This window comes from Bos mutus, chromosome 29 (assembly GCF_027580195.1).
Source record: "Bos mutus isolate GX-2022 chromosome 29, NWIPB_WYAK_1.1, whole genome shotgun sequence".
Taxonomy (NCBI): Eukaryota; Metazoa; Chordata; class Mammalia; order Artiodactyla; family Bovidae; genus Bos; species Bos mutus.
The window spans coordinates 31,648,138-31,674,761 of record NC_091645.1 but is presented as its reverse complement, the minus strand read 5'-3'; the positions used below and the strand labels follow the sequence as shown (position 1 = coordinate 31,674,761).

The 26,624-nt window shown below is 50.0% G+C and overlaps 1 protein-coding gene across 1 annotated transcript; it reads right to left on the bottom strand.

Annotated features, from left to right (window-relative positions):
• Positions 1–7,959: 7,959 nt before the first annotated feature.
• Positions 7,960–12,629, bottom strand: KCNJ5 (potassium inwardly rectifying channel subfamily J member 5). The gene is made up of 2 exons (XM_005896984.2): positions 11,691–12,629; positions 7,960–8,282 (listed from the first exon to the last, which is right to left on the bottom strand). The coding sequence occupies exons 1-2, from the start codon at positions 12,625–12,627 to the stop codon at positions 7,960–7,962; spliced, it is 1,260 nt and encodes a 419-aa protein (XP_005897046.1). The 5' UTR covers positions 12,628–12,629.
• Positions 12,630–26,624: the final 13,995 nt, after the last annotated feature.

Below are 26,624 nucleotides of genomic sequence, written 5' to 3'. Positions count from 1 at the left end.
GAAAAAGCGGTCACTGCTGAGAAGGGTCACATCACACAGGGCTGACTGCATCTGTGAGTGGGGTTAATACTTTTTAGTTTTAAATTTTTTTTAACTTTCCTTTTTTAAAAAAAAAATTATTGGCATAGAGTTGATCTACAATGTGGTGTTAGTTTCAAGCGTACAGCAAAGTGAATCAGTTATACATATCTATATCTCCACTCTTTTTTAGATTCTTTTCCCATTTAGGTCATTACAGAGCATTGAGCAGAGTTCCCTGTGCTATACAGTAGATCCTTATTAGCTCTCTAGTTTTATATATGTAGTGTTAATCACTCAGTCATGCCCGACTCTTTGCGACCCCATGGACTACAGCTCACCAGTGTCCTCTGTCCATGGGATTTTCCAGGCAAGGATGCTGGAGTGGTTTGCCATTTCCTTCGCCAGGAGATATTCCCAACCCAGGGATCCAATCCAGGTCTCCTGCACTGCAGGGAGATTCTTTGCCAACTGAGCTACCAAGGAAGCCGTATTTTGCATATAGTAGTGTGTAAATGCCAAAAGATGCTCAACATGGCTAATTATTAGAAAAATGCAAATCAAAACTACAATGAAGTATCACTTCACTGGTCAGAATGACCAAAAAGTCTACCAACAAGTGATCTAGTGGTTAGGATTTGACACTTTCACTGCTGTGGTCCTGGGTTCAACCCCTGGTCAGGGAACTGAGATCCCCATAAGCCATGGAGCACGGCAGCCAAAAAAAAAAAAGATGTGAAAAAATAATCTACAAACAAATGTTGGTGACGGTGTGGAGAAAAGGGGACCCTCCTACACTGTTGGTGCAAATGTAAATTGGTAGAGCCACTATGGAGAATGGCTGTGGAAGTGTCTTTGAAAACTAAAAATAGAAATGCCACATGATCCACGGGCATGGTTATTTAAGAGGAGATTCGGAATGTGAACACGACATTTGGAGTGTGCACGCAAAGGGATCCTTAATGCGTGTACTTATCAACCACGTTCTTACGACCAGCAGCCTCACCCGTCATCCCTGGATTTCTCCACTTACACTGTTGCACTGGATAGACCAGTGATGCTCCAAGTACCGTGTACCCAACCCTCATTAATTCCTCCCTTGAGATTTCCGATGTTTGTCTCCTCTAAGGGAATCCAGGTTATTATACCAGCAGCTTCTCAGTGAAAGTGAAATAGTTCCTAAAAGAAAAAGTCTTTTCTCTCAGTTCCTTAGAGAAAAATGTTTCTGTTTCTGAAACTCCTTTCTTGACACTGATCTGCCGTCAGGAACCCAGAACCCTTTATGGCTGGCCTAAGGGACTAAAGGGATGCGCGGGCACACATCTCACACTGCTGCTCTGACTGGTACAAGCAAAGCCTGAACCTTCTAAACAAAGGTGAGTTTTTGGAGCATAATGTTCAGATTTTTGCTTTTTACTAGAAACGGGTGTGTAGTCCTCCTTCCCCAAATTGTAATCCAAGCTGTGAGTGGCAAATGTGTCTACTGAAGGTTCTTGCCCCACCTGACTTGGAGTTTTTAAATTATTTATTTTGGGTTGTGCTGGGTCTTTGCTGCTTTTGCTCAGGGTTTTCTCTACTTGCGGTGAGTGGGGCTGCTCTCTTGCTGCGATGCATGGGCTTCTCATCATGGCAGCTTCTTTTCTTGTGGAGCACAGGTTCTAGGGATTTTGGGCATGTGGAATCATCCCGGGCCAGGGATCAAACCTGCATCCCCTGCATTGGCAGGCAAATTCTTATCCACTGAGCCACCAGGGAAGTCCTGCAGTTTCCCTTCTGATGCGAACAGTATTTACAGTACGATCCCCAGTGAAGAGACATCCCCACAGGCCAACAGCCAATGGTTCCCAGGACTTCCTGACTTGTGTGTGTGTGTTTTATGTCACACCATCACCACAAGGCCGTCTCAGCCTCAGTCTCACCGGGTGCTTTTACCCAGGGTTAATTTAGAGGCCCTGCACTTGCTTTTGTCTCGGTCACACGCGCTAATCTGCTTGTGCTTTGTTACAAACTGAATATTTGTGTCCACTCCAGATTCATATGTTGCAATCCTAACCCTTAATGTGATGGTGCTAGGAAGTAGGGCCTTTGGAGCTGACTAGGTCATGAGGGTCCGTAAAGAAGCAGAGCACCATAGAATTGATGCCTTTGAACTGTGATGCTGGAGAAGACTCCTGAGAGTCTCTTGGACAGCAAAGAGATAAAACCAGTCAATCCTAAGGGAAATCAACACTGAATACTCATTGGAAGGATGGATGCTGAAGCTGAAGCTCCAGTGTTTCGGTCATCTGAATCATTGGAAAAGACCCTGATGCTGGGGAAGCTTGAGAGCAGAAGAAGAGGGCAACAGAGGATGAGATGGCTGGATAGCATCACAGATGCAATGGACATGAACTTGGACAGACTTCAGGAGATGGTGAGGGACAGGGAGGCCTGGCCTGCTGCAGTCCATGGGCTCACAGAGTTGGACACGAATGGGCGACTGAACAACAGGTCATGAGGGTGAAACCCTCAGTAATGACACAAATGCTCTTATCAAAGAGACCCTGAGGAGCACCCTCGCCCCTTCCATGAGAAGATATAGTGAGAACACAGCTGTCTGTGAACCAGGAAGCAGCCTCTCACCAGACACCACATCTCCTGGAGCCTTGATCTTGGACTCCCCAGACTACAAAACTGTGAGAAATAAATGTCTGTTGTTTAAGCCACCCGGTCCGTGGTATGTTTGTCAGAGCAGCTGGACCAGCCTAAGTCATGCCTGATCACCACAGGCGGGCCACAGAGTCAGACCAGCGAGATGCCTCTACACATCAGGGTTGCCCTGGCTCCCACAACTTTCTTGTCTTAAATCAAAGCCCCAGAGAGCGGTTTTATCCTTTTGGAATGGTTTAAGTGAGGAATCTTTTTGTTAACCTCCTTTGTAGATCTGAGCTGTTCAGCTGCCATCCAGGGGACTGGAGCAGAAGAGAAGGCAATTCTAAATCCTCTAATGACATCCTCAGCAGAAACTGTTTCCTTCCCTTGAAAATCCTGAAGTCCTTTGCCCATAAGACACATCCCAGCTTCCCCCGTCCTTCCCCCATCATTCAGTGGTATCAATCTGTGCTAATTAATGCCATGAATGCAGTCAGTGCAGGGACTCTCTAAGGTCGGTACTTCACATTGTTGCTTAGTTGCTAAGTCGTGTATGACTTTCATGGACTGTAGGCTGCCAGGCTCCTCTGTATCCATGGGATTTCTTTTAGACACTCATTATTTAGGTAGTGTAGTCTGAATATTTAACGTAAAAACATGTGTGAGAATGATGTGGGGGATGGAATGAATGATCTAATAGAAGAAGGCACATAGCTTGCATGCTCTGGGTGATGGCGACCTCGCCCTGCTCTGTGTCTGGAGGTTGAGCCCTGATTCCTGTCTCCTCCTCCCCACCTTGCCCAGACTATCACCTCCACTGCAATTAAGATACTGATACCCCTGGAGAAGGGCATGGCAACCCATTCCAGTATTCTGGCCTAGAGAATCCCATGGACAGAGAAACCTGGTGGGCCAGGGCCCATAGGGTTGCAAAGAGTAGGACACGATTGAAGCAACTTGACATGCACACAGTGTTTCTAGGGGCTTCCCTGATGGCTCAGCAGGTAAAGAATCCACCTGAAATGCAGGAGACACAGAAGATGTGGGTTTGATCCCTGGGTCAGGAAGATCCTCTGGAGGAGGAAAATGGCAACACATTCTAGTATTCTTGCCTGGAGTATCCCATGAACAGAGGAGCCTGGAGGGCTACAGTCCAAAGAGTTGGCTCAAAGGGTCGGCCACAGCAGTGCACGCACTACTGAAAACAAGAAGGACACGTTTGCTTAAACTGGCAGTGAATTGAACGGCAACCAACGGCTATCTACTTAAAATGAGGAAGAGTTCTGTAAGATCAAATCCACTTTATTGGATGAATTTTCAGCAGTGCAATGCTGTTCTTTTTAATGAGAAGATTGACAAGTCTTACACGGGGAGGAAGAGATTTCACATAGGAGTTTAAGGAGATGTGTTTAGCAAAAACCAAGTTGAGCAGAATAAGTGGCTTCTTCCCCAAAGCAATAATTCCCCATCTAATCTCTTTTCACAGCTCATTAATTCCCTAAGAATCAGAAAAAGGTGTTTCCCAATTGTCCTGCCGTGGGAGAACGTTGCTGGTGGATGGAAGCTGACGTCCACAGCACAGCACACAGGGGCGGCCAGGAGAGGTGGGGCTGTCTTCCTTCCTTCCTTCCAGGGAGCTCGGGAGCTGCCCTGGGGGCAGGGGTTTATGCAGGATGATGGCCCGTCTGTGTTTGGGAGGCTCTGCTCTGGGCCCCATGGTCCTTAGACTATCTATGGCCTTGAGCAACGGAATTAACATCTCTGAACCTCAGTTATCTCTTTGGCAGCAATGGGTTCCTAAGCGTTTCTCAGCAGGCTTTTGAGAATCACCCACCATCTTCCAGGCAAGGACCTAACCCACGGGCACAAAGCCGGTGCACAGTAAACGGTGTTTGCCCAAAGATGTGTTCAGGGCATATTTTTAGGTGACGGCAGGCAACTTAAGAGGGAGGGGGAGTTGTTTTAGTTTGGGGCAACTTCAATACAGAAATTTCAAGTGTCTGTGGCTTTCAATACTCAGAAGACCCAGGGCTGAGGCCTGTATGGAAGGCAGGCATGGGGCCAGAGTGTGACAGAAGGTGCTGGCTATTACTGATCACGAGCAGGAGAGCTCTCTCCAGATGGATGAGGGCTCTTTCTCCTCCGTCAAGGCCAGCTGCTGCAGCTAGGACCTCGACCAGCAGAAGGAAATGACAGGAAGTGGGCTGACTGCACAGGGAGGGTGGCGTCTGGAGGGTAGAGTCATGGGCAAAGCTTGTTCAACCTGACCTGGGAACGGGCGTCTTTGGGCAAGGCCACGGAGACCTAGCAGGTGTCAGATGGATGCTGCGAGGATGAGTGGAGGGGACTTACCTTCTTTTGAGCTCCTGGAGGCTTCACCCTTACAGGGGACGGTTCCAGAGCACACAGAAGTTGAAGCAGGAAGTTAGCTCCCAAGGCTTTAGGGTCTGACCGATGAGAATGTTCTTTGGGATTTTGGAAATGCTGAGGCTTGTGAGTAGCCACCTCGCAGCCAGCCTGGCTCACCTCTCTGTGACCCATCAGAGGTGATATGTGGGCTAAGAACCGTGTGGCTAAGGGCTGGGACTCATAGGTGGCTTGTGGGTAGATTCAGTGTTTTTAAAGTGATCCACTGAGGTTCCAACCTTCATCAGACTCTACATTGAGTGAGTTTTTGTTGATAGAAGAACTATCAGAAAATGACTTGTGGAGTGTTTCAGACTTTAGTTTGATCAGTTGGTCACCAAGAAGGATTGCCTAGGGATACAAAAGGCAGCCTTCTTGCCTTTGAATTTTCTTGAGAAACAGCAGCTAAGGTGCACAGTGGGATTGCTACCCGATTCATACCAGTGCAGGGGGCTCTGGCCCCTCTGGGGACTTTTCAAGAGGATGGTGCTGATCTCTTCTTTTCTGAGGCTCCACCACGTCTGCAGTTGGCTGAAACATGATGTGGCCTGGATTTGTGGGGGCTACCACAGAGCTAGGACACAGGGGAGTGACTCACGTGGCCACCTGGGGTTGCTAGGTGCAGGCAGGTGTGAAATAGCCCGGACCCAGCCCGGCTGCAAGGCCTGCTTCTCCTGTGGTTTTCCCATCCTTGCTAACCTGCCTCACTGAGCGCTCTAAACCTGCAGGCACTGATGGGTTTTGACGAAGGCAGCATTTAGATCTGGTGGGGTGGAGGGGAGGGAAACAAAACAGTCCTGCAGTGCAAGCCTTGGATCTGGTGGGCTGAGGATGGGCACGCACTTCACAGTTCCAGCTATAGCTCAAGACCCCAATGCATCTAATCTTAGTGTGCCAGGCTGCCCGCTCTCCTTTCCCTGGAGGACAGGATTCCAGCCCATTCCTGGTTCCCTCCACGACCTGCTTCATTACAGAGGGATGCCTGCCTGGAGTCAGGACTCAGGGCCAGCCTGTAGGAACACCCTGCTCCTCCCTGCTTCCCGGCGCCCCCTCTCCAGATCCAGCCCCTTGCCTGAGAACTGGGTCCCCTCCCCTGAGTGTGGCCGCCTGCCTCCTCTTCTTTGCAGCCCCAGCACCTGGAAAACCCAGCCTGCGATCCAAAGCCAGTCCCCCTGGCTCAGCCTTAACTTCCTACTCTTACTCCCTGGGGAGGTGCTTTGCACCCGGGGCAGAAAGAGGCTTCCCTTTCCAAAGGTCAGCCGAGAGCTCTGCCATGGTGGTGGGGAGGCCTCCACAGTTCTGTGGCTGGAACTTCTGACATCTCTCCAGGTCTAGGTCAGCTGACTGGAAGCCTGTCAGCCTCCACACACCAGATGTGCCCCATCACCATGACAGCTGCAGCGTCTGTCCGTCCTCTTCCTGCGCCTCCTGGCTGAAAGGGAAAGCCTTCTGCCATTGTTGGTTTTTTTGGCAGCACCACTTGGCCTGCGGGATTCTAGTTCCCCACCAAGAGGGATCCAGCCCTCAGCAGTGAAAGCGCAGAGTCCTAACCACTGGGCCATTAGGGAAGTCTCATGCCTTGCTGTTTTTAAGACTCTTCTCCATTCAGCGCTCTCTTAATGTTCACCCCTTCTCTGATTCTCCGCGTTTGCAAGGTGGGGATGGCACCCACCCCCCTTTTCTGGCCATCCTTCCTGCCCTCCCAGCCCAGCCACCTCATTAGACCCCCACCTGTCGGAGAGGAGACCCAGGGCAGCAGCATCAGCTCAGAGTCCCCCACCTCGGCTGGAAGGTGGCCCCAGCCCTGCAGGCACTTCTCCCTGGGCTTCACGTCCCTGCTTCACCTGGTAGCAAAGCTTGAAGTCAGCGATCTTGGTGACAGCTGGTGCCACTGCTCATTTTAAAATTCAGGTTTTGTTTGCCTTTCTCTGTGTGTCTTCCCTCCCCCTCCCTGCTTCAGCACCGACTGGCTCATCTTGCCCTCTGGCCACAGCATTCTCCCTGGATGGATCACACCACAGGCTCCGAGACTATGTGGGAAACCACAGTGAAGGTGAGAAGCACTTTGAGATTCTTGGGGCCAGATGTCCTAGCACAGGTCCAGCTGCTGGGGTTCTCTCTTTGGTGGGAGGTGCAGGCACGGTATGGCTGGGGCGGCCAGGAAGTGACCCCCGACTAAACATCACCCTAAGGAGAGCAGTGGTCTGCAGGCTACATCGGACCCGCAGAACACAGCGGGGAAAGCACACACTTCACAGGTAATGCTGAGATCCAGCGGTGAGGGCCTTAGCGCTCTGAGTGGTCACTGGTGGCAGATTTGCAAGGAATTCTATGTGACCCGAACCACTGAGGTCTGTGAGCTCCCCTGGGAACCAAGGATTGGAGCCTCCAGATTGGAGAGTCTCCCACCCTGAATCCACAACAGGCTCCACGATGGCTGGAATGAGGGGAAGGGGGCAGCAGCCTTCTCTAGGTGTCAGCCCTCGGCGGGAGGGGGCTGCCGCTTGGTCTGTGAAACCCCAAGAGGAAGGTGATCTGGGCCAGTTGGCAGAGAGAGGTGTGAGGACAGAGGTCACCTGGATGTTTCACTGTGAGACAAGCCCTCCTGGTCTGGCCCTTAGCCCGTGTGACAGAGGCCAGGGAGGAGAGACAGCACTGCCATGGGGACCAGCTGGAAGCCACCTGCTCCAGTAGATCCTGGGCTGGGAGGTGCCAAGACTCAGTTACTACTCCTCCCTACAGAGCCTTAAAGGCTCCTGGCTACCCCCACCCCCAAAACAGCACACTCAGCACATTCACACAACCCAGCCCACTCAGCCCTTCGACCCCAGCCCCACAGCCTCTGTGCTCGTGAGAAGGGAGCACAGAGGGGAATGAGGGGAGGTCACGGGGAGAGTGCCGTCCTCACGCAGAGTCCTTGGTCTCCTGGGACCCACTCAGACCCTCAAGCTCTTCCTCTCCTTCCTGCTCCGCCTCTGCACCCAGCTCTGCTCCAACGCAACCCCCTGGCAGTGGGGGGCTGGGGTGGTACTGCAGGAGCCGGCCTTCCCGCTTCATTTCTGCCAGTTCCTTGGCACAGCAGCTGGGCGTGTTGGTTTCATAGGTGTCGTGGAAGGTGTTGTAGTCCACCTCATAGAAGCCCTTTTCCAAGGTGAGGACTGGTGTGAACCGGTGGCCCCAGAGCACCTCAGTATCCATGTAGGAGCTCCGTGCTTGGCAAGTCATGCCTGGGTGCACAAAGGGCACATGTATTAGGAGTGGCCACAGCCTTCCATCCATTATCCATCCATCAGCCCATCATTCATCATCCTTCTATCCATCCATTCAACATCTTTCATCCATCTGTCCATCTGTGCATCTATCCATCATCTATCCATTCATCCAACCATCCATCCATCCATCATCTTTCATCATCCATCCATTCATCCACCCATCCATTCATTCATCACTGATCCATCAATCCACCCACCCAATTATCCACCCAATCATTCATCAAGCATATGTTGAATATCAGCTTTGCTAAGCACCATGGAGACATAAAGCTGAATAAGATACAACTCTTGCCCTAAAGAGCTCAAGGTGTGATGGAGGCAGAAAATTAGAAATTAACAATGCAAGATTGTGGAGTAGGTTCCTAGAGACGGGAGTGAATAATTCAGGAATGGACATGGTTCCTGAACATGCATTAAGTTCTAGAAGACCGAGATAAGAAAAGATGAGGAAAGTTTGAACAAAGATAAATTCAGAGTGGCTCAACCCAGAGAAGCTGACAGGCATTTAGAATACACGGAGTTGTTTGGGGTGGATCCATACGGGCAAAAGCCTACACGTGTGTACACACACCCCCCCCACGGATGTGTGCGCACACACACACACACAGCATGGCTCCTTGGTTGGAGCATGCTCCAATGCCCCCATTCCCTGTCGGCTCAGCCCTGGCTTGCCTATGTTATTTTTAGGTGCTGCTTTCTCTCCAGAGAGGACAGCTTTGTTTATGGATGAGGACGCCTCTGTCCTCAGGGTCACAGGGAAGCAGTTTTCTGATATTTAATCTTTCGGCTGAGGAAGGTCCTGGCTTGTGCTCTTTGAAAACTGAAGGAAATGTCTGCTCAGCACCCCCTCTCCCCAGTTTAAGTGTTCTCTGGCAGGGGTCTCATGCACCCCAGACCCACAGACCGCCAGATAACCCCAGTGGACCCCACGTGCTCTTGGCTCGCGGGGTCCCGCCTGCTCCAGATGTCTCCCCTCGGTCCTTGGACAACCCCCAGCTCAGCAGAGGTGTAGAAACCGATGCTGGGCACTGACCAGTGCAGACACAAGCCAAAGATCTGCAGGCTTGAGGAATTCAGGAAACACAGCGAGACTGGACTCCGTGGGTGCTTTGGACCAAGCCCCCTGGGGTCTTCCTGCCCTTCTTCCATCCCACCTCTTAGAAGGGGGCTGTTCTATGACTGGAAACCCACCAGTGTGCCTGGCAGTCAGCTTGCAATGCATTTGGAAAGGACAGAAGCCGCTCTGGGTGGCAGGCATTGTGCTTCACATACATCCCTCCGTTTCATCATTTAACCCCTTCCCTTGTGAGCCTCTGAGGTTTGTTATCTTCATCCTGCTGGTGAGTTGAGCAACCTGCCCAAACTCACACGTGCAGGCTGCACAGAGCTGCGCCGGTCAAACCTCGGCCTGAACGCATAGCCTGTGCTTGGTTCCATGAATGTGGCAACCAAGCTCCTAAAGTGGCTGAGATCAGAGCCCATGTGGGTGGCAGTCTCCCTCTCTTTCCTCCCTGCAGAACTAGAGTAACCCAGGCCATGGGAAGAGAGGAGGGCAACCAGATAGGGCAGGTCAACCGAGGGACCTGACTCTGAGGAGCCACGCTGGGAGAGGTCAGTGAGTGGCAGTGACGGGCCGGCGGAGAGGAGAAGCATGGTAAGGCACTGCTTTCCTACCTTCCCCACATTCCCGAGCTGACCTTTGTGGCCTCGTAAAGGAGCTCTTTTCCAGAATCTCAGCCCATGTTCTGGTCTGACCCTGGCTCCAAGGATGGCGTGACCTGCAAGCTCCCAGCGGTGGGAGGAGAGTCCACCCCCCTGTCCTGTCCCAGGGGTTCCCCGGCTGCCACCATATGCTGCCTGGCCAGCCTGGGTCCCCGGCAGACGGTTGAGCAGCTCCCCTTGCCTGGGTCCCTGGAGCCTGTTCACACCCCAGAGGTTTTGCTCCACTCAGGAAGGTCTGTCTGTGGCTGCCCCATCTGAGCTGCCCACCCAGCCCCCCGAGAGGCCAGGAAGGCTTGTTTGGCCACCTTTATGCAAGGCCCCCAACCTTATAGGGGGCAGTGTGGTGTGGCTGACAAACTCTAGATGCCTGAGTGACAGCCCCAAATACAATAGACCCTCCTGTCTGCATGAAGCAGCTTCCACATCTGTGAAACAGGGTCGAAGCCAGCCCTCCAGTGCTGTTGCCAGATTAGAAAAACATATATATTCTCAGCTCCAGTGAGTTTTCTATGAGTCATCCTTAGGGCCAGGCCAGGTGCTCAGATGCCTCTGTGAGTGAGAAAGGAGGGCAGGAAGAAGGGGGAAGCAGAGGAGGGCCCACAGTTAGTGGGGCTCCCTTGCCCAGGGAGTGTGGTGGGGATATGGGCTCCCCCAGGCCTTGGCTTCCCTGAGCCCCACACAGAGCTGGGAGGCGGGAAGTGCTCAGCTGCCATGAGTCAGTCACTGGGCAGGGAGGTGCTGGCCGGACACGTGTGAGTGTGATGCACTGTCTTTTGCACACACCCGTGTTCACAGAGCCACTTCCACAGGGAAGCTGAGGGACAGCCTGCCCCACAGGGGCCTAAGGGTGTGGGACTTGGGAGTCTCTCCCAGAAGAGGATTCTGTGACTTTGGGACTCACCCTGTCCTTGCCTCAGGTGGCGATTCACATGTAAAGACCTGCACATCCTCCTGTAAGAAGCTTGTTCACCTTTGTTCAACTCAGTTTCTCAAAGTCATGTGCTCACAGAACCCCCTTTGGGTGACACCTTTGGGGAGGGAAGGACAGGTGGTGTAGCCTGTTGGAAACCAGGCTTTGGGTCACCTGGCTTTGGCCTGCATCCTGGTTCAGTGACTTAGGAGCGCTTACCTCTGTCTCTGTTTCTACACCTGTACCTGAAGGAAAACCATCTCACTCAATGAGTTACTGTGACTTAGAGTCTAGACCATGCCCAGACATTGGGGGGGAGGGGGTTCAACACACATTTTGTGTGTGTGTGTGTGTGTGCATGCACGCTTGGTTGTGTCTGATTCTTTGCAACCCCATGGACTGTAAACCACCAGGCTCCTCTGTCCATGGGATTTTTCAGGCAAGAATACTGGAATGGGTTGCCATTTCCTTTTCCAGGGGATCTTCCCAACCCAGGGATCAAACCCACATCTCCTGCACTGGATTGGGTTCTTTGCCATGGAGCCACCAGGAAGTCCCGACACACATTATCTGCTCTCGTAATTCCATCCTGAAGATCACCATTTGGGGGGTGGGGCTGATTGAGCTGCCGCCTTCAGGCTGCACCTTCTGGAATCAGCAGGGGTCTGATCACCGGGGCTGGGGAGGGGATGGGGAGGGGCTGGGGAGGAGAAGGAGCTGGGGAGGCTCACCTGTGGCCTCCACCATCCCTTCCAGGATGACCACGACCTCGAACTCCTCCTGGGTCAACTGGGCCCGCGACATCTCCCAGAAAGGGCTCTTCTCATTGATCTCGTGACAGATGATGAGCGGGGAAACCAGGAAGAGGCGGTCGTCCCCCGTGTCGAAGCCCACGTTGATGTCGGTCTGGTTCAGGGGGATGAACTCGCCCTCCTTGGTCTGCCGGGACTTGATGAGCTTGGCGCGGATGGAGGCCTCTACAATGTGCGAGTTGCGAAGGTCGCCCACCCGGAACATGAGACAGAGCTTCTCGTCTCGAAGTGAGATGACGGCGTTGTTGGAAAACATGAGGGTCTCAGCTCTCTTCTTGGGCTGGCTGATCTTGACGAACATGCACCCCACCATGAAGGCGTTGACGATGGAGCCGAGGATGGCCTGGACCAGCAGGAGGACGATGCCCTCCGGACACTTCTCCGTGATCACCCGAAAGCCGTACCCAATGGTGGTCTCCGTCTCGATGGAGAACAGGAAGGCAGACACGAAGCCACTGAGGTTCTCTACACAAGGGATCCACTCCCGGTCCCCGACGTGGTCCAGGTCACCCCGGATGTAAGCAATGAGCCACCAGATGAACCCGAAGAACAGCCAGGTGATGGTGTAGACCATGGTGAAGACAAGAAGGTTGAAGCGCCACTTGAGGTCCACCAGGGTGGTGAAGAGGTCGCTCAGGTAGCGGTAGGTCTCCTGGACGTTGCCGTGATGGACGTTGCACTTGCCACTCTTCTCCATGTAGCGCTGCCTCGGCTTCTTGCCCTCTGACAGGAGGCGCGTGCGGTCGGTGGCAATGGGGATGTAATCTCGGGCCTGTTTGGGAATCTTCTTAGGGTCCCTGGGAGTGACCCCAATCTCCATATCCTGGTTCATGGCATTCCTAGAATCGCCAGCCATGACTGGGATGCATTGAATTTAAAAAGACATTGTCAGATGGCCAATAAGCAATGAAAAGATGCTCAACGTTGCTAATTGTTAAAGACATGCAAATCAAATCTACAAAGAGGTACTACCTAACACCAGTCAGAATGGCCATTGCCAAAAAGTCAATAGATATTAATAATAAATGCTGGAGAGGATGTGGAGAAAAGGAAACCCTTCTACAAAGCTGTTGGTGAGAATGTGAATTGCAGCCACTATGAAAAACATTATGGAGTTTCCTCAAAAAACTAAAGAAGGAGATGTCATGCGATCCAGCAATCCCACCCGTGGGCATATACCTAGACAAAACTAGAATTCGAAAAAGTACATGCACCCCTATGCTCAAAGCAGCATTATTTACAATAGGCAAGATACAGAAACAACGCAAATGTCCATCAAGAGATGAATAAAGAAGATGTGATACACGCACACACACGCACACACACACAGGAATATTACTCAGCCATCAAGAGTGGAATACTCTTTTGCAGAGGGTAATACTATTTGCAGCAACATGGACGGACCTAGAGATTATCATACCAAGCAAAGTAAGTCATAAAGAGAATGACAAATACCATACCATATCACTTATCTGTGAAATCTAAAATATGATACAAATGAACATATCTGAAACAAAACAGGGTGGTTGCCAAGGAGAGGTGGCGAGAGAGGGGTGGAGAGGGAGTTTGGGATTAGCAGATGCAAACTTATATATAGGATGGATAAACAACAAGGTCCTACTGTGTAGCACAGGGAAATATATTCAGTATCTGGTGACAAACCATAATGGAAAAGAATATATATGTATATAACTGAGTTATATAACTGAATATACATGTATATAACTGAGCTGTACAGAGGAAATTAGCATTCCATTGTAAATCAACTATACTTCAATAAAATTTTAAAAAGACATCCTCAGTGAAGTAGACTGTTCGGATTCACAGAAACCCTAAACTTCAAGGACACTCTGCCTTTGTGCGCTCAAAGGGCTCCCCTCTACTGTACACTGGACCAGAATATGTGCACCAGAGGCAGCCCGGGGAATGCTCAGGGCAGGGATCCTCTTTTCTGGATCCTATATTTGTTTTTATTCCAGGCGCCTAGTGCGGGTTCTACCATACAATGGAAGCTCAATGGTTATTTACTGAACAAATAAATGAACACATTCTAGATGCAAACTTCATGCTTACTGTTTAAAAGCTTTAGAGAAACCTGGGAGAAATTATTTTATTTTATTAATATCTATTTATTTGGCTATGCTGGGTCTTAGTTGCTTAATGCAGGATCTAGTTCCCTGACCAGGGATCGAACCTGGGTCCCTAGCTTTAGGAGCAAGGAGTCTTAGCCCCTGGACTACCAGGGAAGTCCCTGGGAGCAATTTTTTTAAAGAGTAATTGCAACACTTTATTAAATGCCTGCTGTGTTCCATGCTGGATAGGTACAGTCACTTGTTATCACCACAACAACCTGTTGAGAGCTTGTAATCTCCGTTATAGAAACACCACTCAGGCATCAGGCTTATTTCTAAGTCTCTCTCCCTCCTTTAGAATGTGAGCTCCCCATGCCTCAGGCTCAATTTGGGGCCTGTTTTGTTCCCTGATACATGCCAAGTACCCAGAGCACAGCCTGGCACGTATTATGCACTTAAAAAGTAGTTACTGAATAAATGGATGAACAACTAAGAACTGTGAGTCCCAGTAGTCCCACAGAGCGAAGGACAGGGAAGCCTGGTGTGCTTTGTGTCCATGGGGTCACAAAGAGTTGGACATGACTGAACGACTGAACAGCAAGAACAACATGAGTCCCAAACAGGATAAGTGACATCCAGGTGGAAGAGCTGATATTGGGTTCCAGCCAGTCGGGCCCAAAGCCTGTGCTCTTTCTTTTATCCCTCCCTATCTCCTTTCTTCGGAGAAGGCGATGGCAACCCACTCCAGTATTCTTGCCTGGGAAATCCCACGGACGGAGGAGCCTGGTGGTAGGCTGCAGTCCGTGGGGTCGCTGAGGGTCGGACACGACTGAGCAACTTCACTTTCACTTTTCATTTCACTTTTCACTTTCATGCACTGGAGAAGGAAATGGCAACCCACTCCAGTGTACTTGCCTGGAGAATCCCAGGGGCAGGAGAGTCTGATGGGCTGCTATCTATGGGGTCGCACAGAGTCGGACACGACTGAAGTGACTTAGCAGCAGCAGCATCTCCTTTCTTGTCATATGAGATCTTAGCAGCAGATAGAAAGGAAAAGGCAGCATGTGTCTGATTCACCCTGTGGCCACTCGAACCATCTGAGCGGGAAGTCAGGCTGTCTGAGCACTTACCAATGTAACAAATTGCTGTTTAGACTTGCCATTATAAATTCTGATACAGTAATTCCCTTCTCTGTGAGAAATCGAGACAGGCACGATGTTAATGCCCCAAGGCTTTCAAAAGGGTTGTAAAATATTTTTGGACTATATCTAGTGCTAAGTTGCTTCTGTCATGTCTGACTCTTTAACCCTATGCACTGTAGCCCACCAGGCTCCTCGGTCCAGGGGATTTTCCAGGCAAGAATATTGGAGTGGGTTACCACTTCCTACTCCAGGGGGTTTTCCAGACCCAGGAGTTGAACCCAGGTCTCCTGCATTGGCTAGCGGGTTCTTTACCAGTATGGTGCACTTTAAAGAAACACCTAGAATCCTGTAGAACTCCATCTACAGTTTTTCTGATATTTTGCTCGCAGACATTAAAATGCTCTAACCCAGATGGGAAGGAAATCTAAAAGAGAGGGAATATATACATATGTAGAACTGATTCACTTTGCTGTACTGCAGAAACTAACCCAGCATTGTAGAGCAATCATACGCCAATAAAATCACACTCCATCTTATTTTAAAAGATGCTCAAAGACTCTGATGAACCTGGGCGGGACCATAAGACTCTGTAGCCAAGAGCAACAGCTTCAGTTCCTGCCCAGTCCTGAGCCAGTTATGAAATCAATATTGTTTGATTTCATTTAATCCTCACAATAGAGTCTTACACTAGTAGTGTTATCATCCTCTGTTTTCAGACAAGAAAAAGGAATCGCAGGTGGTAAGTGGCCAACTTAGGTTTTGGATCTAGGTCTGTCTGGCTCCAGCCCAGGGGCTACAGTACCCACCAAGCAGTGGCCTGCAGTCATTGAGATTCTAAGGCTCTGGCTTAGACGAATGGGCTGTTCTTTCTAGAAAGTTCTAGGAGCTTCTAATTCTGGGGATGCCATCACTCAGCCCTTCTTCTTTCTAAGCACCTTCTTGATTTTGCAGTAACTCTCCTTCCCAGAGAACCAGGTCCCCGATGGAACAAGCTGGACGTACGTTCTATAAGTCATGAGCTAACTGCCTCACTGACTGGTTGAGGAAGTTCTCACTGCTGCCTGGGTGGCTGCTGCAATTTCAAGATGACCTTTCAAATATCATATTGAAGGGTCCTCGGAAGTGCTGTTTGTCAGAGACATCCGCTGGCCATTTCCTATTCCACACAGGCCACCTGCTCCCTGTCCTCTGCATGGCAGTTACAGAGATAAATGAAACGAGAAAGAATGGTTGGTGCCGCTTTGCAAAAACCCAAGCATGATCTCACTCTGGCCCTTAGCTAGGAGACTGTTTACAAAGTCCTGACCAGAGGTGCCCAGAAACAAGGAGAAATGCTGCTGATGCTGAGGTTCCAGGTGCTCCTGGGGACCCCAGCAGCTGGAACCCAGATGGGGGGTCCACTGGGAATGCTTCCTTTGGCTTCCCCAGCCTCTGACACTGGGCAGGGCGGGCTCAGTACCCGCGAGAATGAGTCACGGACAAGAAAGCACACTCTCTGCCCTCAGCTCTTTCAGGAGGGCAGCCTTCCACTGATTTTCTGCACTGTTTCCTTCTTTATTTTTAAACCTACTTTCATACATCCTCGCAGGAGAAAGCCTTGTCTGTACTGGAAACAGAAAAAAAAAAAAGGCTTTCTGGGACACCTCTACCCAGATCGGAAAACTTCTTGGGTCCAGCAGATAGGAAGAGTGGTCGATTTCTGATGTGACGCTGGCACCCATTCTCCAGGTGAGCGAGAATCATCACAGGAAGGATCACCCGCTCAACCCAGGGCGAGACCTGGATTCCAGCCTAACATCCAACACACCTGCTCTGGGATCCAAAGAGAAACAGCCTTAACTTTCTCTGCCTCCGTTTCTTTTTTTAAGTTGTTTATTTATTGTTGGCTGCGCTGGGTCTTCGTTGCTGTGCACGGGTTTTTCTCTAGTTGTGGCGAGCTGGCTTCTCATTGTGGTGGCTTCCCTTCTTGCACAGCATGGGCTCTTGGGCTCTTGGGCTTCAGCAGTTGCAGCTCTCAAGCTCTAGCAGGCCGAGTAGTTGTGGTGCACAGGCTTATTTGCTCCAGCGCATTTGGGATCTTCCCGGACCAGGGATAGTACAAGTGCCTCCTGCACTGGCAGGTGGCTTCTTTACCACTGAGACCAGAGGAGAGCCCTGCTTGCCTCAGCTTGATCATGGACACTCAGGGAAAGAATATATGAAAAAAAACAAGTGTAAGCACAAACTTTCCTTGAATTGAAATTTAATGCAATTGCACAGTAACCTCATTTTATTTTATTCTATTTTTAAAGATTTTTTTTAATATGGACCATTTTAAATGTCTTTATTGAATTTGCTACAATATTGCTTCTGTTATATGTTTTGTTTTTGTGGCTGCAAGGCATATGAGCTCTTAGCTCCCGGACCAGGGACTGAATCCATAGCCCCAGCATTGGAAGGTGAAGTCTTAACCACTGGACCACCAGGGAAGTCCCATAACCCCATTTTAAAGAAGAGAGAGGCAGGAAGCATCTGAGTCTGATACTTTAAGGACCCGTGTGCGATCTGTAGGGCAGGTGTCAGGCATGGAGCCTCAACTACCTGACTCCTACTTAGTGTTAGTGGCTAAGTCATGTCAGACTCTGCAACCCCATGGACCGTAGCCTGCCAGGATCCCCTGTCATGGGATTCTCCAGCAAGAATACTGGAGTGGGTAGCCATTCTCTTCTCTAGGGGGTCTTCCTCACCCAGGGATCAAACCTGGGTTTCCTACATTGCAGGCAGATTCTTTATCGTCTAAGGCACCAGGGAAGCCCCAAATTACTTAGAGTAGGCAAATTGCCCACAGTAGAAATCTCAGTCTCCAGTGCTGTGGGCTCAAGTCAAAAGGGTTTTCATGGACAATGAAGATTCTTCAATCAGATTTTCAAGATCCTCTGTATTAATTTATGCATTCACGGAACAAGCACTAATTGAAGAGCTATTTGAGTCCAGCTCCTGCGCTCAGAGCTGGTAATAAAGCAGGAAGGTGAGTGCAGAGCCAGGCCTTGTATGCTTTGTATTCTAGCCTTGCCTCTTTGAACCCAGATGTCTGTGGAGAGAGAAGCAGGGAAAGCGTGGGCCTGGCCAAGGCAAGCCGAGTGTGGGCACTGCTTTCTGCAGGGCCAGGGAGAGGCCATGACGTGAGCAAATCCTACTCAATCTCATCAAGGCCAATATTGCTCTTCATCTTTCATCCTCTCCTACATCCTGAATGGAAAGTTGTGCCCAGACATGATTAAAGCTCCTGGGAGAGGCAGAGCTTCAAGTCCAGCAAAGTGGTTTAGTCTCTTTGATATAAAAACACAAGTGGACAAAGAATCAAAAGAAGAAAACTCAAAGGAAGTTGTATTTCAGAGGATGCATTCGTTAATCTGACATCCATTTAAATGCACCTCTGTATTAAGAATTTCAAAAAATATCTCCCACCCAACCCCCAGTGAAGAAAACTCCGTGTCATCAGGTGTTTTAGGAAGTCGTGGACACAGCAGCTTGACAGAAACTGCAAGTGGGGACCAGCAGGGTATCCTGAAGACAGCACTGGCCTGGGAGCCTTGTCTCAGACTCAGTTTCCGACTGTGGAGTGGCCATAGCAGGCACCCTTAGCGATATCCTCCTTTCTCTCTCAGATGTGCTGGGTCAAAGTCTGAGTTCCCTCGGATTTGGGATGAGATTGGAGGAAGAGTATTGGGGGTTTCCCAGGTGGTGCTAGTGGTAAAGAATCTGCCTGCCAATGCAGGAAATGCAAGAGACACAGGTTTGATCCCTGGATCGGGGAGATCCCCTGGAGAAGGGAATGGCTACCCACTCCAGTATTCTTGCCTGGGAAATCCCAGAGGAGCCTGGAGGGCTACAGTCCATGGGGGTCACAAAGAGGTGGACACGACTGAGTGAGCATTGGAGGAACAGTATTGGAGGGGAATATGTTCACTTCTCAGATTGAGATAACTGCATACTATGCTATATGAATCTATACAGTTGTACTGCTTACTAAATATGAAAAGACTCCTAATTGGCTGATGAATAAGTTGCCCCAGTGCCCTCAAGGACCCTCAATGTAAGCAGGGAGAATAAAAAGTCTTATCAGCAGAGTACGCACTGGGAACAGAGAGGGCACATGAAAGCAGGCAGAATTCTGAGAGGGCCCCACGATTCCTGCCCCCAGACACTCCCAATGCATCCCCGGGTGTGGGGACAGGATTCTCAGTCCAGTGATAGGGCTGTGTTCTGGTTCAGTTGACTCTAAGCAAGGAGGATCATCTGGGGTGGGCCAGACCTCATCAGATAAGCCCTTAAAAGGACTGGGCTCTTCCTGAAGCAGGAGCCTGAAAGCACAAGAAGAATTAGATGGGCAGACATTCCCTTTGTGGCTGTAAAGATGGAAGAGGCCACATGGCAAGGGATGTAGGTGAACCCCAGGAGCTGAGTGCATCCCCTTGTTGGCAGCCAGCAAGGAAACAGGGACTTCAGTCTGACAACCACAAACAAGGAAATCTTGCCACAACCACAGGAGCTGGAAGAGAACCTGAGCTCCAGAGGAGATGCGCCTGCAGGCTGCCTGCCTGGAGCCTGGTGCAGAAACAGCAGTGAGAGAGGCTGGGGCCAGCAGAGAGCAAAGTCCAGGGGAGCCTCGGAGGGGTTGAGGGGTAGGGTGGTGGTGGCACTGGCTCAGAATCTGATGGTGGAGCCCCTCTTGGCCCAGAAGGAATCGGCCAGTGGTCCCAGCCAGTCAGAGCCTGGGCCCAAACTGCACAGATGGGCTGGCTCCTCCCAGGGGGCCAGCCCTGGTTTCCCAGCATTATAATTACTAACCTTAAAAGCAACAAACAAAGCTCTATTCAGTGCATTCTGAGACTTAATGGCAAAGAACTCAGAAGTAACACATCTTAAAAATACCCATCAGGTAATTTGTTTAAAAGTCTCTCATTTTGTAGCTATTTTTTTCTTATCAACTTAGGTGGTAGTCTATTTTTTATTTCCTGGATGTCTGGTGGTTTTACTCATTGAGTCCACGTTCAGAAAGTATCTGGGTGACAACATATGTGATTCCACACGTGTGAAAGCCCATTGGAAACTGTGACGCACAAGACTCATTCATTCATTCATTGATTCGTTCAGTGAGTCAGTGACCCTCCACTGAGCATCACCTACAAATGTACATGATGGCTCAGGAGCAGAGGTTGTAGGGGATGGAGCAGCACATCACCCCTTTTCTTTGCTTTCCATGCACAAATGTCTTGTTAAAATGCAGATTCTGATACAGTAGGTCTGGGGTTCCTAACTCTGCATTTTTTCCCAGCAGCTCCCAGTGACCTTGAGGCTGCTGGTCCTGAGGCCAGTCTCCCCCTGCGTGCCCCCTGTGATCAATTGGGAGCTGGATGCCATGCTGACTGATGCCTGGGTCCTACACCCTGGGAGCCCAACCCAGGCCATTCTAACGGGCAACAGAGACTGCGGACCCCTGCTCGACATTCTGTCCTCGTGGAGCTTACGCACTGGTGGGGACACACAGGCAAAAGACACCGCAGAGAGTGACAGAGGGGCGAAGGCGGGGTTCCTGACTCAGCTTGGCCTGAGCGGCTGAGGAGGGCTCAGGAAAGTCTTGGTGAAGAGGGTGCCCAGTGAGTGGAGTGAGGTGAGCCTTCTTGACATGAGATACAGGAGCAGACAATCACAAAAGCTTACGCACTGGGACTTCGCTGGTGGTCCAGTGGTTAGAACTCATGCCTCCAGTGCAAAGGGTATGCATTTGATCCCTGGTCAGGGAACTAAGATCCCACATGCCATGTGGCATGGCTAAAGAATGAAAATAAAAAATTGGATCTTTAAGTAAAAATAAAACAAAAAAAAAAAAGGAAAAGAAAAGCTCAGGTACTAAACCCCCGTGACTGGCCATCTCCGTGCTGGGTGCCTCTTATGCAGAGTCTCATTTAATGCTCAAACACATCTATTAAGTCAGTTTTAGCAGCTTCATGTTCAGATCATAAAAGCAGAGTGATTAAGGAACTTGCTTAAGGCCGTTCAGTTATTAAGTGGCAGAACTGGACACATTTGATTCCGAAGCCTCTAAACAGAGCTCTGAAACACCTGGCCGAGGAGGAAGCTGACGACACATCCTGATCCGTGCTTGGAAACCAGTTCATGATTTTGCCCAGGCTGCCGCGTAGAGCTGGGGCCAACACCCCTCTCCTCCATCCACCCTCCGGCTTTTGTCCCCAGCTAAAAGCCCCCTGTTTGTGCTTACAGCGGCTCCTGGACTTTTTCTCACTACAGCAGTATCCGCTCACACAGGTCTCGAATCGCTCCAAGGAGACAGGGTGCCAGGCAACACATGGTGTCCTGACATAGTCCCCAAGAACTCCTTTGACTCCCAGAAGCATCTCTGTCTGGACGCCCTGGTCCCTTCCAGACCAGAGACCACGAGCTGGCAGTCACTGATCTCACCTTGAACAACTCTGGCTGGATGTTCCTTCATTTCAGGTGTGTCTGCCTCTGCCAGGAGTGGGGTGAATACCTGTCCCTCCTGAGTGAGGAGGGCACGCTGTGGTGACCAGAATCCAGGAGGCTGGTACCCAACTTTGCTGCCTCCATAGGTAGGTGAGTGAGGTCAGTGAGAGGAGCTGCTGCTTCTCTGACCACAGACACACCGCATGTGCATACTGATCAGACAACCCGCTTGCTCCTCCTTGTTTTTGTCTCATCGTGTCTGACTCTTGTGACCCCACGGACTGTATGTAGCCTGAGGGTAGGATCATCTCCTTAGAAACCAAGAACTCCAAAGTCAGGGAGGATTCTTACTGGCTTGCATGCATGCACGTGTGCTCAATCACTTCATTCATATCCAACTCTTTTGAGACCCCATGGACTGTAGAATGCCAGGCTCCTCTGCCCCATGGGATTCTCCAGGCAAGAATACTGGAGTGGGTAGCCATTCCTTTCTACAGGGGATCTTCCCAACCCAGGGATTGAATCTGGGTTTCCTGGATTGCAGGCGGATTCTTCACCATCTTAGTCACCAGGGAAGCCCATGGTAAATGCGATCACCAGGGAAATACATGGTAAATGCAACCAAAACTTCCTCTGGGTTTTGGGGACACTATAGGGAGTGGTGGGGACTGCGGTGAGTACTCATGCGCAGGGGGCAGCCTTACTCAGCTCCAGCTAATACTCTCATGCAAGATTGTGGAGCTGCTGCAGCAAGATCTTCTACTTTCTTTTTCAAGAAAAGCTAGAAATGAAGAAGACGTTTAAACAAGAAATCTGTTTTTCAATGTTGACAACTAATTGAACAATTTTTGAAACAGCAAGCGAGCCAAAGAAAATCCATCTGTGAGTCAGATTCAGTCTGTCAGCAGCCAATTCATACTCCTGGTTTCCCCATTCAGAGAGAGGCTCCTCCCCATATGGACACGTTGCCTTGGACTCTGAGTTAGGCTGATTGTGGTGTTAAGAGTTGTGGTGATGCCAATGAATTCTCCTCTGAGCTCTCCTGTTTGCACTAACGATTCTGCGGTGAACACAGCCTGTCAATCCTCAGTACAAAGGAAGCCATGAGGCCAATGCAGGTGTCACACGGGAGAAATGGGGCACTGGCTCAGTTCCCACCATGCTCCTAACCAGCCCCATCTCCCCGCCCACAGCTTTGCTCCTCCTCAGTCCCCTCTGTTACGCAGAAGGCTGCCATGGCCCTGCTCTTCTCACCATACATCCTCTGTCTACCTGCCTTCTCCTCCCAATCACACATCTTGAAAATATGCTGCAGGGAGCAGGGACCCAGGGAGGCATTACATCCTCTGCTTCACTGGTGGCAGAAGTGGCTCCCAGTGGGAAGAGATTCTGACTATAGATGCTTCGAGAAGGTGATGGGAGTGTCCTGGGAGGGTGCTATGGCAGTGGGGTATGAGGTAGTTTCTGGCTGGGCTGTAGTGGATGCTGATTACCAGCCACGAGGAGATCCTGGAATAGGAAGCCTGTAGGGCTCTGCGGGAGGAGTGGGGGAAACCCAGGTGCTGGTTTGTGCCTAGGACGTTCCTTGCTCTCTAGGGCTCACGGCAAGTGTTCTCCTTTTAACCCTGCTCCAGGGTTTCCCTGGTGGCTCAGGTGGTAAAGAATCTGCCTGCAATGCAGGAGACCTGGGTTCAATCCTTGGGTTGGGAAGATTCCCTGGAGAAGGAAATGGTAACCCACTTCAGCATTCTTGCCTGGAGAATTCCATGGACAGAGGAGCCTAGTGGGCTACAGCCCATGGGGTTCCAGAGAGCTGAACCTGACTGAGCAACTAACATTCTCACTTTTCATTTTCAGGCCCAATGCCCAGGAAAGAGGATGCCACAGCTCACTGGATATTGGCACCCCTCTCTCCAGGATGCACAACTGTCCTGTGACTGCACGGGGGGCGGGGCACGTGCCAGGAGAAAGGCGGGGGGCTTCCAGTGGGGTAGGATGGAGGAAGAGGCCCTGCTGAGTGGGACCCTTGGTCAGTGCGATGACTTGCACACCACAGTCCTGACTGCTGAGCTGCAGAGGCCACTGCAGAGGGGCTGCTGTGAAAGGTGGGGGCGCTCAGGTGGGGAGCACCCTGCTGCATCCGACTGTCAGGATGACCTTCCTTGGGTAGCTGTCGCAGACTCCCAGCTCCAACCTGCTCAGGCATCCCTGCCTCCCTCCCAGGGGAGCCCTTGAATCTGGCCCCTTAGCATGAGATTAAGGGGACTTAGCACGGGACCACTGTTTAGAGCAAAGTCAAGGTGTGTGTGGTTGCAGGGTGGGGCTGCTCCCAGGGTAAGTCAACTGTCCCTAGGTTTGACTCGGACACACCCTGACCAGAGGCAGCTTCTTGGAGAGCATGTATCCTGTGTGGGCTGCTTCACCTGGGCCCTTCATACTCATTTTGTTTTTGTTTTAAATATCTGTTCAATTTATTTCCTGCAGTGGGTTATACTGACTTGTTTCTTTGGGGACTCTCCCTGGAAGGGATATGTTTATGTGTGTGTGCGTGTACTCTTCTCTGAACCAGGAACCTTACATGTATGAACACACCTAATCATCTCCACGGCACTGTGGAGTAAGCACAATGCACCTGTTATACAGATAAGAAGACTGAGACTCAGAGAAAGTAGGGGACGTGCCCAAGGTCACGTGGCTGGGAAGCTGTAGGACTCACACTCTCCCATTCTTCCACTTGATGTCCATCCAAGCCTGGAGCACCAGACAGAGTGAAATCTTGGTCCTGAATTATAATCCCAGCTCCCCTGTCCACACATCTTTCCCTGAATTACACACTGTTTCATAGATCCCAACCCTGGGTCTCTTTTCTGTATGAGAAATGAAAATATCCACAGGAATCATGATGTCAATGAAATACCTGCTATTTGACCAAGAAAACTGTACACCACCAAACACAAGTATAAGGGACTCGGTCCCCTAATCCAAACTGTAACTGGCTGAGGACAGGTACAGGCTTCCCAGGCGGCACTGGTGATAAAGACTCCAACTGCCAATGCAGGAGACGCAAGAGATGTGGGTTCCGTCCCTGGGTTGGGAAGATCCCCTGGAGGAGGAAATAGCAACTTGCTCCAGTATTCTTGCTTGGGGACTGCAAAGAATCAGACACGACTGAGTGAGTAAGCAAGAGCAGGAAGGGCAGGTATGAAGTATGAAATAATACCAGTATTGTTATTACATGGACTTATTATGGGATAATGATGGTAATAGGCATCTCCATGGGGCCTTTTCAGAACTCTTGGACTGGCTCAAGAGAATCTAATGACTTTATTCCCACTTTGTGTTGGCTAATTGTCCAGGACACACACATGCTGGTTAAGTCACTCCCACGATGATGACGCTGTAGACATGGAAACGGCCTGCAGTGTTTGGGGTAACACAAATGCTAGGAGGTTTAACAGTAGGTCTAGCAAGTGACCTGGCTCTTGGCTGCACAGAGAAGCGGGTATTGGGTGCAAAATGGGTGAGCTGGACCCTCAGAACCTCGGGCAGCCCAGACTAGCATCTCATTCAGACTGTATCCTTGGTTTCGGGGTGGGGGAGGAGGGTGGGACTCCATGATTCCAAGGAAGAAATAAGCTTATGCGTTAGTTTTGGGTAATTGCAGAGGAACATGTACCTTATTTGAAGCACAGTAGACTAATTCTAACTTAATTGGTCATTAAAGACACAAAAACACGAGGAGTTCATGATACAGATAATAATTAAAGAGAAAAAGATTAAATGGTGTTTCATTGAAGGGTTTTTAATGGAAGATGGAATTCTCATCTGAAATGAGAGTGGCATTTGAGTAAGGAGTTCAATGCTTTGGCAGAAATAGAGACAAAAATACATTCATTAATTTTTAAAAGGGCAAAAATCAGGACTAATTTGATGTATGGATTATGGATTTGAAAGGCTTAATCACATGTACCTCTCAAGCAATTTAACATTTTGTAAGTACTTAACTGTTGGGCTGTGCATCTATGGACCCGTAGTGGTAACTGAGGTTCTCATCTGCTTAAGATGGAACATTTGAGCCTCCTTGGCTTGCGGCTGTGGGCCCTTGTGGGTCCTTGCATCTGTGTGTGCTAAGTTGCTTCAGTCATGACCAACTGTGACCCCACGGACTGTAGCCCGCCAGGCTCCTCTGTCCATGGGGAATCTCCAGGTAAGAAGACTGGAGTGGGTTGCCATGTCCCCTTCGGGGGATCTTCCCAAACCAGGGATTGAACCTGTGTCTTACAGTGCAGGAGATCCTGCATTGGCAGGCAGGTTCTTTACAACTAGTGCCACCCAGGAAGCCCACCCTAACATCTATTCATCCTAATGCTCCGCCATGGCTCACTGGTCACAATCCAAATTCACCCTCCCTGCCCCCTGGAGTAGATGTATGGAAAGTCATAAATAAAAGCCATGAAAATCAAATTAATTGCTTGTACATTTTCTCCACATTTGTGTCTGTCCAGTACTTTCCCCTTTTAAGCTGGCTAGCTCTCTGAAAGTTAGCAGAATCATGATAATACATCCTTTTCACCATAAACCTGCACTGTGAGGATATTGTCTGCATTAAATAATAAAGCAGATTAATAATTAAATCAAAATGAAAAGCCACTTGTTTCCTCTCAACAACCCCAGGGACAGATTTCCTGGGTTGGTGCCAATTTATCAATGATGATCAGACAATGTGAGATACAGTCAGAGAAGACGGTATTAAGAAAGCAATATAATGTGAATACAAATAGACTTATATACAAGTGAAAAAGATGGGACCATGACAGAAGGTGAGAGGACCACTGAGAAAGGACCACAGACTCAGAGCGAGACAATAACAATCGTTGAATCCCACTGGGGGCGTATTGTGCACCAGATTGTATTCTAAATGCTGCGTGCTCTGTTGCTCAGCCTTGTCCAACTCTTTGTGACCCCATGGACTGTAGCCTGCCAGGCTCCTCTGTCCATGGGATTCTCCAGGCAAGAAAACTGGAGTGGGTTACCATGCCCTCCTCCCAGGGATCTTCCTGACCCAGTGATCGAACTCAAGTCTCTTACGTCTCCTGCATTGGTAGGCAGGTTCTTAACCAGCTGAGCCACCTGGAAAGCCCTCTAAATGCTTTATACTCATTTAACCACTTCAG